The following is a 17217-nucleotide window of genomic DNA, read 5'->3' as shown; positions in this document are numbered from 1 at the left end:
CTTGGGGCAAATTTTGTCTTGTGTGAATTAAAGATAACATTTCATATTTACTATTTCCCTCTTGCAACCTATGTTAGTCTTTGCCTGTTGTTATCAAAGAAAGGAGATAAGCAGTATTACATAGGAAAGAGGGATTTAGTTTGTTCTTCTAAAAAGGTTGATAGGTTCCTTACCATATTTTTCTGGGAAAGATTTTTCTTACTCACCTTTCTTATATTGTGCTTAACCAGAGAAAGTCTATACTTCAGTAACACAGGATTTTTTTATTTTTTATTTTTCAGACATGTTGACTTGAGACTTAAGGTTGAGTGTTCTGAAGAGATAATATATATTTTTTTAAAGTCTGAGCAAGTGAAAATAGTAGTCTGTGATCATAGATGTAGAGATTTCCAGGTCTGCTACAGTAAAATAAAAGGTACAAATTTGAACTTTTCTACACATGCAAAAAAATAAAAAGGAACTTTGTCCAAGTCTTTCTGTCTATTTATTGGCCAAACATAGTTCTAAAAAAAAAGGCAGGAGATCTTACTTCAAGTGATTAGGCCCATAATAGAAAACTGTGTAGAGGATGGTGTTGATTTTTTTTACATTCCCTCCCTCAAATTACTTTTATTTGGAGATGTTTAGTTGTGATGTTTATGTGATTAGATGCAGTAAAATGAGACTATAATCATGGTATGCAAATTAAGAGAAATTTAAACAGCTTGTCATTTTTGGCCACATTCTTGGAATTTTTTGAGAAATAATCACAAAGGATATTATGAAGTTAATGCATTGTAAATCAAAACATGTATTAGAAAGACAAATAAGATGGATGATTTCCCTTATTTTTATGAGTTTTTTTATATGTTTAGAGCAGAAGAAAGCTTAATTTCTAGAGAAATACTTTCAATGATCACCTTTCAAGTGATGTGCAAAAATGTTTGAGATTGTTAGTTTCAACAAATAAATCTATTTCTTTGTTCACAGCTGCAAACATTTTTTGAGACATTTCTCCGGGTCAGTTCTCCTCTTCAGGCCTTTGATAATATGAAGGAAGCTATAAGTAAACTTCTGCTGGCAGCCGAAGCATTCAGTGAAACATCTACTCTGGGACCAAAGACTGCCAAAAGGTAAGTAATAGAACAAAACCAGGGCCTTCATTAGGTTGAATTTTTGCATCAAGGTGGGCTATTTAGAGGGGCAGATCTGGGATCTCTGCTTCCCTGGCTGCTTGGTTCTCTCTTCCAGGGGATGCTTCCAGCCTTGTCCACTCTAACCCCACAGTGGTTGCAATCTCAGGATAGTTTCTTCCCCTCATTAACATACCAAATGAGTTCCCCACCCCCTTACTCCACCATATTCATTGCCCCAGGTGCAGACTAGTTACTTTGAACAAAACAAAACAAAAATCACCCTAAAATTGGCTTTTATAGAAAATGCTCATCATTAGAATTATACAGCATAATCATGCAGCTAGGTAGCATAGGAGATAGAATGCTGGACCTGGTGTCAGGAAGATCTAAGTTCAAATCCAGCCCTGGACACCTACTAGCTGTGTAGTAAGTCACTTAACAACTGCCTGCCTGAATGAGAATAATAAAACTTGCCTCCCATGGTTGTTGTGAGAATCAAATAAGATAATATTTGTAAAGCACTTAGGGTAGTACCTGGCACATAGTAGTTGCTTCATAAGTGCTTATTTACTTTCATCATTAAAAAGTTTGTGCTTCTTTGAAATATATTTATGATGGGACAAGGAACAATATGTGGAAGTTTTAGAAAGGGAAATTTAAGCTTAATGTAAGAAAAAAAAAAAGAAACCTTCCTAATAAGCCCAAAGTGAAATGGGCGTTTCAGGAGGTAGTTGGCTCACCAGAAGTGTGTATTATAGTGGATATACTTTAAGAGTATGGATCCCACTAAGATGTCCATTCAGGTTCCTTTCAACTCTGAAGTTCTATGATGCTGCAACAGCCTATTGCAACCATACTTAGAGTATATTTACACTCAATTTATATGTACATATTAGATTATATAGTAGATTTCATCAAATATCAGAGTATGTTCAACAATGATGAAAATAAATTGAATAAGTAAAGTTATAGAGTTTTTTGCTTCAATTTTGTCCTCTTTAAGCTAAAAAACCCCCATAGTTTGCATGTTTATTGAGCTTTGATTTTTATAAAGAAAATCTCAGCAATTTGGATGTATCTAATTAAGCAAAATAGTTCATTAAAAACCTGTGTTTACAAAATCCAGTATCTTTAATTCCTTTGTAGCCAAGTACTATATACCTTAAATTCCAACCAAAATTGCTTCTGCCTCTCCAGGGAAAATTTAAAATGACAAATAATGAAAGGAACATTCAGTTTAGATTAATATTTTATGTCGTGATTAAAGGAATCTCTGTATTTAATCTTTGGAATATGGTATAGTGAAAGTTTGCTATTTTCCCAGATAAGGAAGTTGGACACATTTCTAGCTTCTCTTTAGTCAATTTTACAATGTGGTTTCCAATGTTGGATCTGTGGAATGCTATACATTTTCAGATCAATTCAATGTGACAGTCAAAACAATTTTCAAATCTAAATTAAATTTTGTCATTGTATATTATTGAATCCATTACTTCCTATTTTCCCTTTATTAATTTATTAAAAATAATTGTACTCAATTGGTTATAATTTTTAATAGGGTGATACCCAAAAGATCAAATATGTTGAACAAGGAACATTTTCCATGTCATTCTATATTTTTGTTTCAGGTGCAGATTATGTTTTCAACTTTTAACATTTGATATTTATTATAGCAGCTCTTTGAACCCATTAGTTCTTCAGGTAAGTATGTTAAAAGCAGATATTTTATTTCATGACTAAAGATTTGATCTTCTCTAAGATTTTGTGTGTGTGTCTAGTTTGAATTTATGGCAAATGTATAGTTAGCATCTAGCTTCAAAATCTTTAATGATTTAATTCTTTTGTAGTATAGGCATAGAGATTCTAGATTCATGTGTTCATTTTTTTGATGAAACTAATTAAGTAGCTTCTTTGTACAAGGCACTGAGATACTCTTATATGAAGAAATTGTATTGGAGTGGGAACCAGATGAGTGGTATATACACAGAGAAATATATTTACAAATCACAGATTCAGAGCTGAAAGTTGATCTTAGAGTTCAGCATGCCCAACTCCCTCTTTTATAGATGAAGAAACCGGACCCCCAAAATGTGAAGTGACTTGCTCAAGATCATATAGCTATTAAATGTGGGAGGTAGGGTTTAAAGCAGGGTCTCCCTGACTCCAAATCCAGAAATCTGTCAACAGTTCCATGTAGCTTCTAAAGAATTCTGATAAGGAATAGCTAAATACCAAGAAACAAAACTCAGGCTGGTAGGAGGGTAACCAGGAAAGAACTGTGCCACAGAAACCACTGGACAGTAGAATATCCAGAAAGAAGAAAAGTCAAGAAAGATGACAACTAAGAAAAGGCTTTTGGTTTTAGCAATTAAGAAAACTGGTGACCTTTTAGATAATAGTTTCTGTGCAGTGAATGTTCTCTAAGATTAATTTCAGTCAAGCCTAGAGAAATGACTGCTTCTTAACTATTCTTTAACTGCTATTTATAAAAATGGATTTTTTTAAAGTAGTCTCTGAATTAGTGGAGAACAGTAGCATTCTTACTCAAAAATAGCAGCTAATCCAACCCATTTGTTTGAGTGTGGGTTAACATATCCACAGCTGCTTCAATCTTCTCAAACTGAAGTTTAGGCTTGAGTTGGTCTATATATTTTAAATAGTTAAATATTTTTTACTGAAAATTTAACACCGAACATAAGTATAAACATCCAAACTTATTAAGTAACTATTTACATATAAATTAATTAATTTTGGGCTATACAATTTAATTGAATAGCCCTGAACTTCTTTGGAATTTAATTTTCCTAGTGGGAAACACATGTGAATTGTACTTTGATGCCAATATTATCTACTCTAATAACAGTCTCTTTCTCTTCCACCTAATTAGTTGATTTTTTTCCTTTTCTTGTGCCATCCTAAAACAGCTCTCAGGGATTATTTCTAGAAATAGGAAATTAGGACAGTTCATTGGCTTTGTCTGAGTGGAGCCATGTTTTTTAAGGGGAGGAGGAATGGAAAGGAATAAAACACATGTTGACCCAAATTTTCAAAACAGGCAGCTTGAACAGCCCAAGTGATCAAAATGTTTTAAAATTTTCCCCTCAATTTTATGACACTCAAGACTGTTCTTTAGAATCTTATATAATGAGACCATTTTCATTTCCTGTAACTAACACATTTAGTTCAGTAAACTGCATGAAATCATTAATCTCATAATGCTAAAGTTTTCTAAAGCCATTCTAAAGTCATTATACACTTTAAGTAATTTCTTCTGTTCTTAACTATGCTGATCAAACATGGGTGTCAGTTGGTGTATAATGGAATAAAGTATCTTACTACCAAAGAGGTACTCTGAATGGTAACCTATCTTTAGTTATGATGTATTCATTTTTTTTTTGTCACAAATGTAAGAATTATGTATTTTAAAAACTTGGTACTGATCTGTATGAGATTGCTGTCCTCCAAATAGACCACTAGAGGTCAGTTCTGATCTTTAATTGTAATAGAAAATGACTCATCTTGGGAAGAATAATTCTACTGCACTAAAATAAATTAATATAAACATATTTGACAAATATATTTTTTTCTTTTTCAAAGGTGCATGAGCATTTTGATTTTCAAGTTGACAATAATCTTGATTTGGAGGACCAAAATACAAAAGAATTCCTTTTAAAAGACACTTTCAATTTTCTTTTTGCCAATGAGTCTTCATTTTCCATTTTTTCTGAAGCACTTCAAAGAATTTACAGATCAGATACAATTAAGGTAAGATTATATTCGTATATTTAATATTTCCTCATTTGTAGTCAGTCTTTAGCTGAATAGGTGATCTTTAAAAGAAATATTAATGTTAGCTATTAATAATAATAACAATAATTGATTTTAATTCTTGCTCTAATACAAGCTGGGTTCTTTAAGACCCTCAATTTTATCTGTAAAATGAGGATAATAATGCTGTGCTACATAATAGATACTCCTGTTATCTCCTCCTTTTCTCTAAATTCGGACTGAGGTAGCCTTTCCCCTTGCCAAGGCCAAGCACTTTACATGTCCATTTCATCCAATCCCCTTTGGTCTTTTCCAGCAGATTGTATCCTGAATCATTCCATCTCTACCCCTCATCTTCAACCTCTCCATATATAATAGTTCCTTTTCCACTGCCTTAAAAAATTTTCAATGTCTATCCCATCCTAAAAATAAAAACAAACAATAATAACAAACAAAAAACTGGGGGGAAAGGCCAGAGCCAAGATGGTGGAGTAGTAGGAAGCTATGTATCTGAACTCCACATAACTTCTCCAAATAGACCTAGAAAATATACCAGACCTAATACTGATAAGGAAATTCAGGAAATGGTCACAGTGAGTCCTTTGTCCCACCCCTCTTCCCTACTGGAAGACAGAGAGGTCTGCTGGCACTGGGGCCTTAGGCCAGGAGCATACCGCACTAATGCAGAGCACTCCAATGGCCAGGAAGAGGCTGTGTACCAGAGCAAGAGGGGGTCCTAGACCCATGTGGGACATCCTCAAACCCATACCAGACTGCAACAGGGACAGATGCCAACTCGCACTAGATGCCCACTGCCTAGTTCTGATTCACAGATCAAGGGTGGATGGAGAAGCGGAACTACTCACAGGGATGGCATTCCTGGGCTGTGTACAAAGATGGAAGAAAGTTCAGAAGTAAGCAACAGCATTTTGGCTCAGACCCGAGGAGCAGAGGGAGATCTCACTTCCAGCATCTAGCCTAGCCTACAGAGGAATTACCAGGGCTGGGGAATCTACAGTTCTGTCACTCTGAAGCAGTAAAACTTCCTAAATGGCTGATAAGGTCTTACTCCAGCAGTATTCTGTTGTAACTCTGATCAAAACCCAAGTCAGCAACAGATATAAACATGCAGGTTTCAGAAGAAGAAATCAAAGCTATCTACAGTCATGAAAAAAATACTCTAAATCACTATTGATTAGAAAAATGCAAATTAAAACAACTCTGAGGTACCACCTTACACCCATCAGAAATGAAAAATGCTGGAAGGGATGAGGGAAAATAGATACAATAATAAACTGTTGGTTCAGTTGTGAACTGGTCCAGTGTTCTGGAGAGCAATTTGACTCTATGCCCAAAGGGTTATAAAACTGTGCATACCCTTTGACCCAGCAATACCACTTCTAGGTCTGTATTCCATTGATAAGACCTGGGAGTGGTTCTGTTGTCTTAATAAGCTTACTAGAAGAATAGAGAGGGAAGAGGAATACATGGGGGGGGGAGGTTAGGGAAAATTATCTCACACATTTAGGGTACACAAGTAGCTATCTATACAAACTGGGAGGAGAGGGTAGGGGGAGCAACTGACACTTCACCCTCTCCCTCATCTGAACCGGTTAAAGAAAAGGAAAATACACACCCTGTACCCATACACAAAGTTGGTTACAGAAATTCATTTTAATTGACAAGTAAATAGGAGGGGAAAAGGGAAGGGAGGAGACAAATTAGAGGGATGGTAGATTAAAAAAGAGTTTAGTCCTAAGCCAAAGAAACTCTAAGAATGTGCAAAAGTATAGTTCTTTTGAGGTCAAAGAATAGGAATCTGAGGCAATGCCCATAAATTGGGGAATGGATGAACAAGTTTTATATATTTATATATATATATATGTGTGTGTGTGTGTGTGTGTGTGTGTGGTGTGTGTGTGTGTGTGTGTGTGTGTGTATGTGTGTGTGTATATGTGTGTGTGTGTGTGTATATATATATGTGTGTGTGATAGAATACTATAGTGCTATAAAAATGAGAAAGCAATGGTTTCAGAGAAACTTGGGAAGACTTGTATGATATTATGCTGAATGAAGGAAACAGAATTAGAAGTAAAACTTATACAGTGACAGCAATATGGTAAAAACAAACAACTTTTGAAAGAATTAGAAACTCTTATCAGCATAATGACCAACAATTCCAGATGACTAATGATGAAACATCTTACCTACCTCCAGATAAAGAAATGAAAACATTAAAGTACAGATTAAGACAAACATATTTACATCTATCTATTTGTCTTGCCAAATCTGGTGATCTTTGCAAAGTCTACATCCTTCTAGCCCTACATAATGTATTTGATGCTGCTGACTCTCTTTTCCTGTCTTCTCTGGGATTTCATTACTCTACTCTCTCCTGGTTCCCCTCTAACCTGTCTAGCTATTCATCAATCTCCTTTGCTTTCTCAGCATCCATATCATGCACCCTAACTGTGGATGTTCCCCAAGATTCTATCCATTTTCCTTCTCTCTCTCAGCCTACATGGTTTAACTGCCATCTCTATGCAAATGATGTACACACATATGTGTATATAGATATGTGTATGTGTACATATGTCTATATATATACACATATCTATACATACTCACACATATATGTGTATAGATAAACTGAGATAATTTCCAGCCCTAATCTCTCCTCTGAGCTTCACGGCAGTATTACCAATTGTCTGGACTTCCTGGAGACATCTCAAATTCAATATGTATAAAACTCATTATCTTGTCCCCAAAACCTTCTCCTCTTCCAAACATTCCCCATTTCTATCTCATCTTGTTTTGATTTCCACATCAAAGATTCATACTATCACATATTAAAGGCTGAAAGGGACCTTGGAATGGAAGTCATCTAATTCCACCCCCTCATTTTACAGATGAGTAAACTGATGCCACAAAGCCTAAATGACTTAAGGTCATATAGACAGGAAGAAGTAATTAGAGAACTGTATTAGAGGGTCTTGAGGTTCCTTTCAGCACTCCTATTACTCTGCTTACTGATGGAGATTTCCAAAGTATTAGCAAGAACTTGAGATAAACAGTATTAGTTGGTATAAAAATTATTAGTATCAAAATAATTATTTATAATGTTATAATTTGGGCAGATGTTTTAATGGGGGGAGGGAAGCCCTAAAATTAGGAGAAACCTCAGTTTGGATCTTGCCTGTGGCTGATTTTTATTAGTTGTGTGATGATGGACAAATGACATGCCTTTTTTGAGCCCCTCAATTTCTCATCTGTAAAATGGGCACAATAGTACTTATACTATCTACTTCCCAAGGTTGTTGTGAGGGAAGGGCTTTGTAAACTTTAAAGTAACATATGAATGTGAGTAATTTTCATGAATTCTTTGTGATAAATAAGAGTTTCTCAGGAAATGTATGAAAATGATTCTGAAGTATTTTTCCAAGTCCCCCCACCCCTTCCATTTATATCATTCAATTTGTTTAGCCAACCTTTTTATTGTTGTCATCATGGAAAAAAGAAAAGGCATATTTCAGACCAATATTATTTACTACAAATTCAGAATAAGTAGAGGCTAAATGAAGAGGTTTAAATCTATTTTTAAAATTTTCATCCACATTTGCTTACAGTGTTACTAATATCGGAGCAGGGTGAAAGTTTAAATGCTACCATCCACGGTGCCACATACTAGGGTGCTACTTACTTAATAAACTTAACATTGGTTCCACATAGAAGTTTCTCTCTTTCTAAATCCCACAATAGAAAAACTGTTAAAATCTAGAAAGCATAAAATGAATATGAAAATGATAACAACCAAATATTGAAGGTTTCAAATGGGACTGATTTACTTATGAGAGAAGGGCTAAGGCCCCAGATTGTCAGCTTCATGTAGTCTTTTTTGACTTGGTGCTATTTCCTTTTTTATTTTACCAAACCTGCTGTCATTAAAGCTTGGAACCACAAAGTAGTGGTTATCTTGGTACTTTCTGTTCCCAAGAAAGTATCAAAACAATGAGTGAGGAAGAAAAAGGATGTTGATAGAGAATGTCTACTTATTTTGGACCTCAAAATGGTAAAGTCATAAATTCTGCCTTTGTTTTTGGCAAATAACATATTATAATGGAGGGGGCGAGGCTGAGAATGCTCTTCTTGCATCCCAAACCTGCTATTTAAAATCTCCTTGACCACCAAGAAAACTGTGATGTTTAGCCTGGGTTTACCTTGTTACAGGATGTTCAAATTTGAAAGTGTCTCATCTATTTCCTAAATTAGTTCAAAAGAATCTCCAAAGGAAGTCTCTTAAGTGTTTTACACGTGGTAGGAACTTGACAAATCATAGAATCTAGGACTGGGGCAGCTTGGTGGGATAGTGAATAGAGTGTGGAACCTGGAGTCAGGAAAACTCTTCCTGAGTTCAAATGCGGTCTTTGATATTTATAAGTCACTTAACCCTATTTGCCTCAGTTTGCTCATCTGTAAAATAAGCTAGAGAAGGAAATGGCAAACCACTCCAGTATCTTTGCCAAGAGAATCTCGAATGGGGTCAAGAAGAGTGAGACACAACTGAACAACAACTATAGCACATTAAAGGTCATGTAGTCTAATCTCCTCATTTTACAGATAAGCAGATAAAAGCCCAACAGAATGAAATGACTTCTTCTAAGCAACAGTTATATGCATGGTGTTGTATTAGATACTTTAAGCTTTGTAAAGCATTTTTCTCACAATAACCATTTGGGTCAGGTAATTTGTATGTGTTATGATGCCCATTTTACAAATAAGAAATTGAGGGTCTCTGAGAATTTTAATAACTTGTCCAACATTTCATACCTAATGTCTGAGGTAAAATTGAAAACTAGGTCTCTGCTGATTGACCTTGAGTCCAGTTCTTCTGAAAGCATCCTGCTCATCATTTCTGATAGCACAATAGTGTTCCATCATAATCATATACCACAACTTATTCAGCCATTCCCGAAATGATGGGCATCCACTTAATTTCCAATTATTTGCTACCACAAAATATACTGCTATACATATTTTTGTACAAATAGGTCCTTTTCCTTTTTCTTTGGTCTCTTTGGGATGTAGAGCTAGTAATGATATTGCTAGGCCAAAGGGTATGCACACTTTTATGGCCCTTTGGGTTTAGTTCCAAATTGTTTTCTGGAATGGTTAGACAACTCTACCAACGGTACATTAGTATCTCAATTTTTCCACATCCACTCCAACATTTGTCATTTTCTTTTTCTGTTATGTTAGTCAATCTGATAAGTATGAGGTGATATCTCAGAGTTATTTTAATTTTCATTTATCTAATAAATTGTGATTTAGAGCATTTTTTCATGTGACTATTAATAGCTTTGATTTCTTCTTCTGAAAACTACATGCTCAGATGTTTTGAACTTTTATTAATTGGAGATTTGCTTGTATTAATTTAGCTCAGTTATTTGAGAAATAAGGCCTTTAAAAGAGAAGCTTGCTATAATTCTCCCCCCCCCCCCAGTTTTCTATTTCCCCTGTAATGCATTAGCTTTGTTTGCTGTCTCTTCATACAGCTTCCGTGTTGAAGATACTCAGTGAATCAATTGCTAAGGGTCACACAATTACTGAAGAATAAAGCAAATTCGTAGCTTGCTCTGAGTGGCAATAGAATTGGAATCAAGGTTTCCTAACACACAATCCAGTTCTCATTCAACTATATTACTTACTTTTTATTGCTTTCTACTATTTTATTCTACTATTTTGTGACCTCCTTAGACCAATAAAACAGTATTTTCTTTAAAACATTCTAAAACTCAAGGTTTTTATTAATTGAGAGTTTCATGTCAGTCAACTCAAAATATTCCAGACAAATGAACTGAATTTTGAAAGATGCTAAAGATTCTAAGGAGTAGAGGAAAAAGGAGGGGGTATTTCAAGCCTGTATGCCTGAACAAAAGCACAGAAATCAGACATGGAAAGTCAGGTTCAGGAAAGGAAAAGGCCAATGGGTCAGTTTGGTGGGAGTGCAGAATGTTTGAAGCAGAACAGTATGAAAAAAAAAAGGCATGAAAAGGAGTTTAGAGCCAGGGCATGGACAACTTTAAATTCTATGCTGATGTGTTTGTATGTTATCCTAGAAGTGATAGGGAGCCACCAAAGATTTTTGAGCATGGGAGTTCCACGGAAGAATATTTTGATGGAAATGTGGAGGATAGAATAAAGAAGGGAGAGTTTAGAAGCAAGGAGGCCTATTAAGAACTTATTTCCATTGTCCAGGCAAAAAGTGATAAGACACCAACTAGGTTAGTATATAGCATTAGTAGAGATAAGGACATGAGTTAGAAGGATGTTGTGGAAGTAGAACTGAAAAAAAATTGGCAGTTGAGTGGACATGAAAGAGGAGGACAGGAGAGGAGATAGGTCAAGGATGACTCCAAGGTTGTGAACATGGGTGACTAGACGAATAATAGCACTCTCAAAAAATTTAGGTATAGGGCGGAGCCAAGATGGCGGAGTGAGAGCAGTGACTTGCTTGAACTCTCACCCAAACCCCTCCAAATACCTATAAAAAATGGCTCTAAACAAATTCTAAAGCAGGAGAACCCACAGAAAGACAGAGTGAAACAAATTTCCAGCCCAAGACAATCTGTATGGTTGATCGGAAAGGTATATCATGCCAGGCTGTGAGGGGAGTACGGTTTGGCGTGGGTGCACAAGCCATAGCAAACCAGGAGCAGGCCTCAGAGGACTGAATTGCGGGTAGCTATGGCAGTTTCCAGACTTCTCAACCCATGAACGCCAAAGACAACTTAGAAGGTCAGTGGGAAAATCTGTTAGTGTGGTGAGAGAGGAGCTAGGTCTCACCCTCAGTTCCTCAGCGAGCATGGCCCCAGGGTGGTGGCTGCGTCCTAAGTTTCTGGCCCAGAGACTGAGGGGGAATCGAGTGGCTGATCAGAGGTGAATTGCAGGGATCTCTTTGCTGGTGCTGAGACAGGAATCTCTTGCTTTGCTCATGCTTGGATCTGGGTCATAGTTCTGAGGGGTGGTCCTGGGGCAAGGAGGAGCGCTGACGTGGTGGAGCTTGTAGTGGATATACAGAGATAATCCTCCTCACAGTTCCAGGACAGAAAGGAGTGCTTGTGGTCACTTAGAGACCACAGCACAGACCAGGAAAGGAGTAAACACCTCACCTCTTATCATACCACCTTGGAAGAACTTAAAATTTACAGGTCCCTAGAAGTATCTCTGAAAACAGCTATACAAACCCCCGAAGCTTGGGACAGTACATTCTCCACATTGGAAGCAGACTTCTACCTTAACAAAGAGTTTATAACTCAAGTAATTGGCTGGGATCATGAGCAAACCTTGCAAGAAGTGTCAGACCATAGAATCTTTTTTTTGGTAACAAAGAAGATCAAAACATACAACCAGAAGAAGACAACAAAGTCAAAGCTCCTACATCCAAAGCCTCTAAGAAAAATATGAACCAGTCCCAGGACTGGGAGGATCTCAAAAGGGATTTTCAGAAGCAAGTAAGGGAAGTAGAGGAAATACTGGGAAGAGAAATGAGAGTGATGCAAGAAAATCATGAAAAACAAGTCAACAGCTTGCTAAAGGAGACCCAAAAAAATACTGAAGAAAATAACACCTTAAAAAATAGCCTAACCCAAATGGCAAAAGAGGTCCAAAAAGCCAATGAGGAGAAGAATGCCCTAAAAAGCAAAATTGGCCAAATGGAAAAGGAAGTCCAAAAGATTACTGAAGAAAATACTTCCTTACAAATTAGAATAGAGCAATTGGAAGCTAGTGACTTTGAGAAATTAAGACATTGTAAAACAAATCCAAAAGAATGAAAAATTGAAAACAATGTGAAATATCTCATTGGAAAAACAACTGACCTGGAAAATAGATCCAGGAGAGAGAATTTAAAAATTATTGGACTATCTGAAAGCCATGATCAAAAAAAGAGTCTGGACATCATCTTTCAAGAAATTGTCAAGGAAAACTGCCCTGATATTTCAGAACCAGAGGACAAAATAGAAATGGAAAGAATCCACAATCTCCCATTGAAAGAGATCCCCAAAGGAAAACTCCTAGGAATATTGTAGCCAAATTCCAGAGTTCCCAGGTCAAGAAGAAAATATTGCAAGCAGCCAGAAAGAAACAATTCAAGTATTGGGGAAACACAATCAGGATAACACAAGATTTAGCAGCTTTTACATTAAGGAACCACAGGGCATGGAACATAATATTCTGGAGGGCAAACAAGATGGGATTACAACCAAGAATCACCTACCCAGCAAAACTGAGTATAATCCTTCAGGGGGGGAAATGGTCATTCAGTGAAATAGAGGACTTTCAAGCATTCTTGATGAAAAGACCAGAGCTGAATAGAAAATTTGACTTTCAAATACAAGACTCAAGTGGAACATGAAGAGGTAAACAGGAAAGAGAAATCATAAGAGACTTACTAAGGTTGAACTGTTTACATTCCTGCTTGGAAAAAATGACATTTATAACTCATGAGACCTTTGTCAGCATTAGGGTAGTTGGAAGGAAAAAATTATATGTATGTATATAGAGATAGATAGATAGATAGATAGATAGATAGATAGATAGATAGATAGATAGATAGAGGGCACAGGATGAGTTTCAGATGAAGAGGTCATATCTGGAGAATAAAATTAAGAGGTGAGAGAGAATTATACTGGGAGAAGGAGAAAGGGAGAGGTAGAATGGGGTAAATTTCTCACAAAATAAAACAGAAAAGAAAAGGTTCTTACAGTGGAGGGAAAACAGGTGAAGGTTAGAGAGAATCTTATTCTCATAGGATTTAGCTTAAGGAGGGAATAACATGCACACTCAACTGGATGTGGAAACCTGTCTTACCCTACAGGAAAATAGGGGGAGAAGGGGACAAGAGAGCAGGGGAATGATAGAGAGGAGGGCAGATTGGGAAAGGGGTAATCAGAAGCAAACACTTATGAGGAGGGACAGGGTCAAAAGAAAGAATAGAATAAATGGGGGGGCAGGATAGGATTAAGGGAAATAGAGTTAGTTTTTCACAACATGACTACTATGAAAGTGTTTTGCATAATTGCAAACACTATATGTATAACCTATATTGAGTTGCTTGCCTTTTCAAGCAGGGTGGGGAGGGAGGAAGGGAGAAAATTTGGAACAAGTTTTAAAAACACATGTTTAAAAAAATGTTTTCACATGTAACTGGGAAATAAGAAATACAGGAAATGTGGTACAGAAATCTATCCTGCCCTACAGGGGAAGGGGATAAGAGAAGAGGGGAGAGATAGAAGGGAGGGCAGACTAGGGGAAGGGATATTCAGAATGCATGCCATTTTGGGGTGGGGGAGGGGTGAGTTGGGGTGAAAATTTGGAATTCAAAATCTTATGGAAGTAAATGTTGAAAACTAAAAATAAATAAACTAAATAAAACTAAAAATAAATAAATTTAAATTAAAAAAAAGAAAGTTATCTCCCCCACTGAACTGAGCTCCTTGACATCAGGGACTGTTTGTTTTCTTTCTTGGTATTCATAGTGCTTGGCACATTGTAAACTTATTAACTGGCTGACTGACTTTTGATCTGTAAAAGGCCCTAAAAATATTAAAATTGGATATTTCAATTTTCAAAAGAAAATGCAGGTATATTTGAAAAGGGAGCATACATTTAAAGATCAGAGATGATATTTGAACCCATGTCTTCAGACACCAAATCTATGTCTTTCCATTATACCAGGCTTGTTCACTTATTAATTGACTAGATAGACAGACAGACAGATAATGGAGTAGGTAGCTACTAATAATTTTAATTTCTTTGTTGGAACATTTAAATAATTTTGTTTGCATTTTCAATGCAGGGTGAAGGATATCAAAATCAATTCAATCCATGCCTCTCTTTAGAGGAGATGAATTCAATTATGACATTCATAAAGGAACTCAAGAATCTGGGACAGTTTCAACTGGTAAAACAAAAATAATGCCACTTAAATTCTTTTCTATTGCTATCATATTGGTATTATGTTGCTGGGTATATAATAGAATAACTATATTTTATATTTACATATATAAGTTTGCATGTATATATGAACATATATGCATATTCACATATACATATGTGTGTATAATCCTGAAATAAGGTCAGATGCAGGCTGCAGATGCAATATTTCTTTAAAAATATTGAAACCTTAAAAATTCAATTTCTCTTTCTCAAAGAACAAAATGGGCAGGATCCATACATTTTCTGGTATATGATTTTGCAAAACAATACTTGAGTTATCAAAGGTAGGAAAATATAGAGTTAATGGAGCTGGCAGATTTTAAATTTCTCTTCTCATGGGAAATGTTGAAGAATTTTAAAGTTTTCCACTAATATTTGGGGGAATTACTACTTTACCAAAATGTATCTATTGCCTATTTCCCTCTTTTTGTTTGTGGAAGATTGTAAATGTCAAATTAATCTAGAGAAGTCTTTAGAAAGTTGACAAATGTCAGTTTGTCTAACTTTATATCAAAACTGGGTAGAGGGAAAAGGGGAGTGGCTAAAGTTTCCAAAATGTCTAAATTGATTCTAGTACAAGGATGACATTTTATCTTAACTTCTGATAACCATCAGAACAATATCAAAAGTAAATTTGTCATATCCATATGTGCATTCTCAATACCTCTTTTTCTCTTTTACACTACATTTTCATAATTGACTAAATTAATAAATCTGAATTTTCTAATGACCCTGTTGATGCAAACTCTTTTTGAAAGGTCTAATCCAAAACTTAGTCATTTAAATAAAGTTAATCATTGATTTAATAATTACTAATTTAACGTGTACAATTTTTAATAAATTAGTTTCTCATAAATGATGGATTAAAACACAATTTATGGTAGTATAGTAAAGATGAAGGCTAATATCTTTTACTTGATGAATTTTGGGACCTAAAAAGATTACCAACTTACTAGCTAATTTTATTAATAAAGATGTTCTGTAATTTGCCTTGGGCTGGAGAAGCTTCTCTGATGAATTCAGAGGAAAAGTATTTTCCTCAAAGAGGATTCCATCATAAATACCAATTTGGATAAACTCCAAATTCATCATTATCCAGCAGTAAATTAATGCCCATATTTAATAGTACTTTTTCTTTCTGGACATAAAACAAAGAAAGTGAAGCAGACCTAGTTCTACTTTTCTTGGAGTTTATGATGTGAGATAAGGCATCATGAATGTAAGGAACATCTCCCAAGATTCTGGCATGAGGACTTAAAGGCTGTGTGCTGAAGAAAAAAGCAACAGTATCAATTCCTTAACACTAAGGGTGGTGAGAGAACAGACACTAACTTCCTTTGTTCTATTGGCATTACTTACTCTATCCTAAATAAATTCCAACCATAAGAGATTTCTCTTCATCCTCCTGCTCAACTGAATACTATTTTCAGTTCCATAGAGAACATCATATAACCATTCAGAAGTGGATTTTGTTGACTATTATTCTTAAAACATGTTCTTTTTAAAATACTAGATTATATGGCATTCCACAAGAGCATTACATTTTTATTTTGTATTTTTTCTACAAGTTATTCTGATGTTCTTTACTAACAGATTTATATTTGTTCCATTTTCTTCTTAGCTTTTCCCATCAACTTCGCCTGGGATTCAAGCTTTTATGCATGAATTTTATTATGTGGCAGATCCTATGGGAAAACATGGTTCAGTTCTGACCCAGCACCGGTCTCTCTTAAATTTATTCAAAGAACTACAACTCACAAATAAAAAGATTCAGCTCTATTCTTTAGAATGGTAATATGTTTATGCATTTGCCGAGAAGTTTTCGTTCTTGAGATAGGAGAGCTATGTTGTTAGGCTAGATGCATGTTAAGGGTATGTAATCAGAAACTCTTTAGACTAGAACCATCTGATTTCAAATGTCCTTCACCCATAGTGGCAGGGGGCAGGGGGGGAAAGGGAGGAGAAGAAATAAGGAGACTGTCCAAAAATGATGCTCTGGAAATAACTCACTCCAAAATATGCAAACCATGAGGACACCAGTGAGCTTCAAAAAGTGAGATAAAAATATGATGACAAGTTGCAAATCATTCCTATCTAAGAGCCAATAAGCCCTGATTCCCCTATAAGGCAATGTTTTAGAATGAAATTTTTGCAGTGTGGTGTCATTCTGATATACATCTGAGGTGGGGGAACATCAGAGAGGCTATGAAAAAACAAGACGTGTCAAGATCAGACTGAAAGAATAATTGGATTTATTTAGTTGGTTTGTGAACACAGGATGACAGAATGAAACGTATTTGTGCTGTAACATTCTATGATCTATAATTTTTCCAACTTC

General features: G+C 35.7%; 1 protein-coding gene across 1 annotated transcript in view; it reads left to right on the top strand.

The window, feature by feature from the left end:
* CPED1 (cadherin like and PC-esterase domain containing 1) overlaps window positions 1-17217 on the top strand; it is a 421919-nt gene that overhangs the window by 186446 nt on the left and 218256 nt on the right. Inside the window, 5 exon segments of the mRNA XM_020966339.2 lie at window positions 970-1112; window positions 2744-2816; window positions 4713-4880; window positions 14740-14844; window positions 16501-16670. Of these exon segments, the coding sequence (XP_020821998.1) occupies window positions 970-1112; window positions 2744-2816; window positions 4713-4880; window positions 14740-14844; window positions 16501-16670 (659 nt within the window).

Source organism: Phascolarctos cinereus, unplaced genomic scaffold, assembly GCF_003287225.1.
Source record: "Phascolarctos cinereus isolate Bilbo 61053 unplaced genomic scaffold, phaCin_HiC Scaffold_1;HRSCAF=81, whole genome shotgun sequence".
Classification (NCBI taxonomy): Eukaryota; Metazoa; Chordata; class Mammalia; order Diprotodontia; family Phascolarctidae; genus Phascolarctos; species Phascolarctos cinereus.
This window is presented reverse-complemented; position numbering and strand designations above follow the sequence as displayed.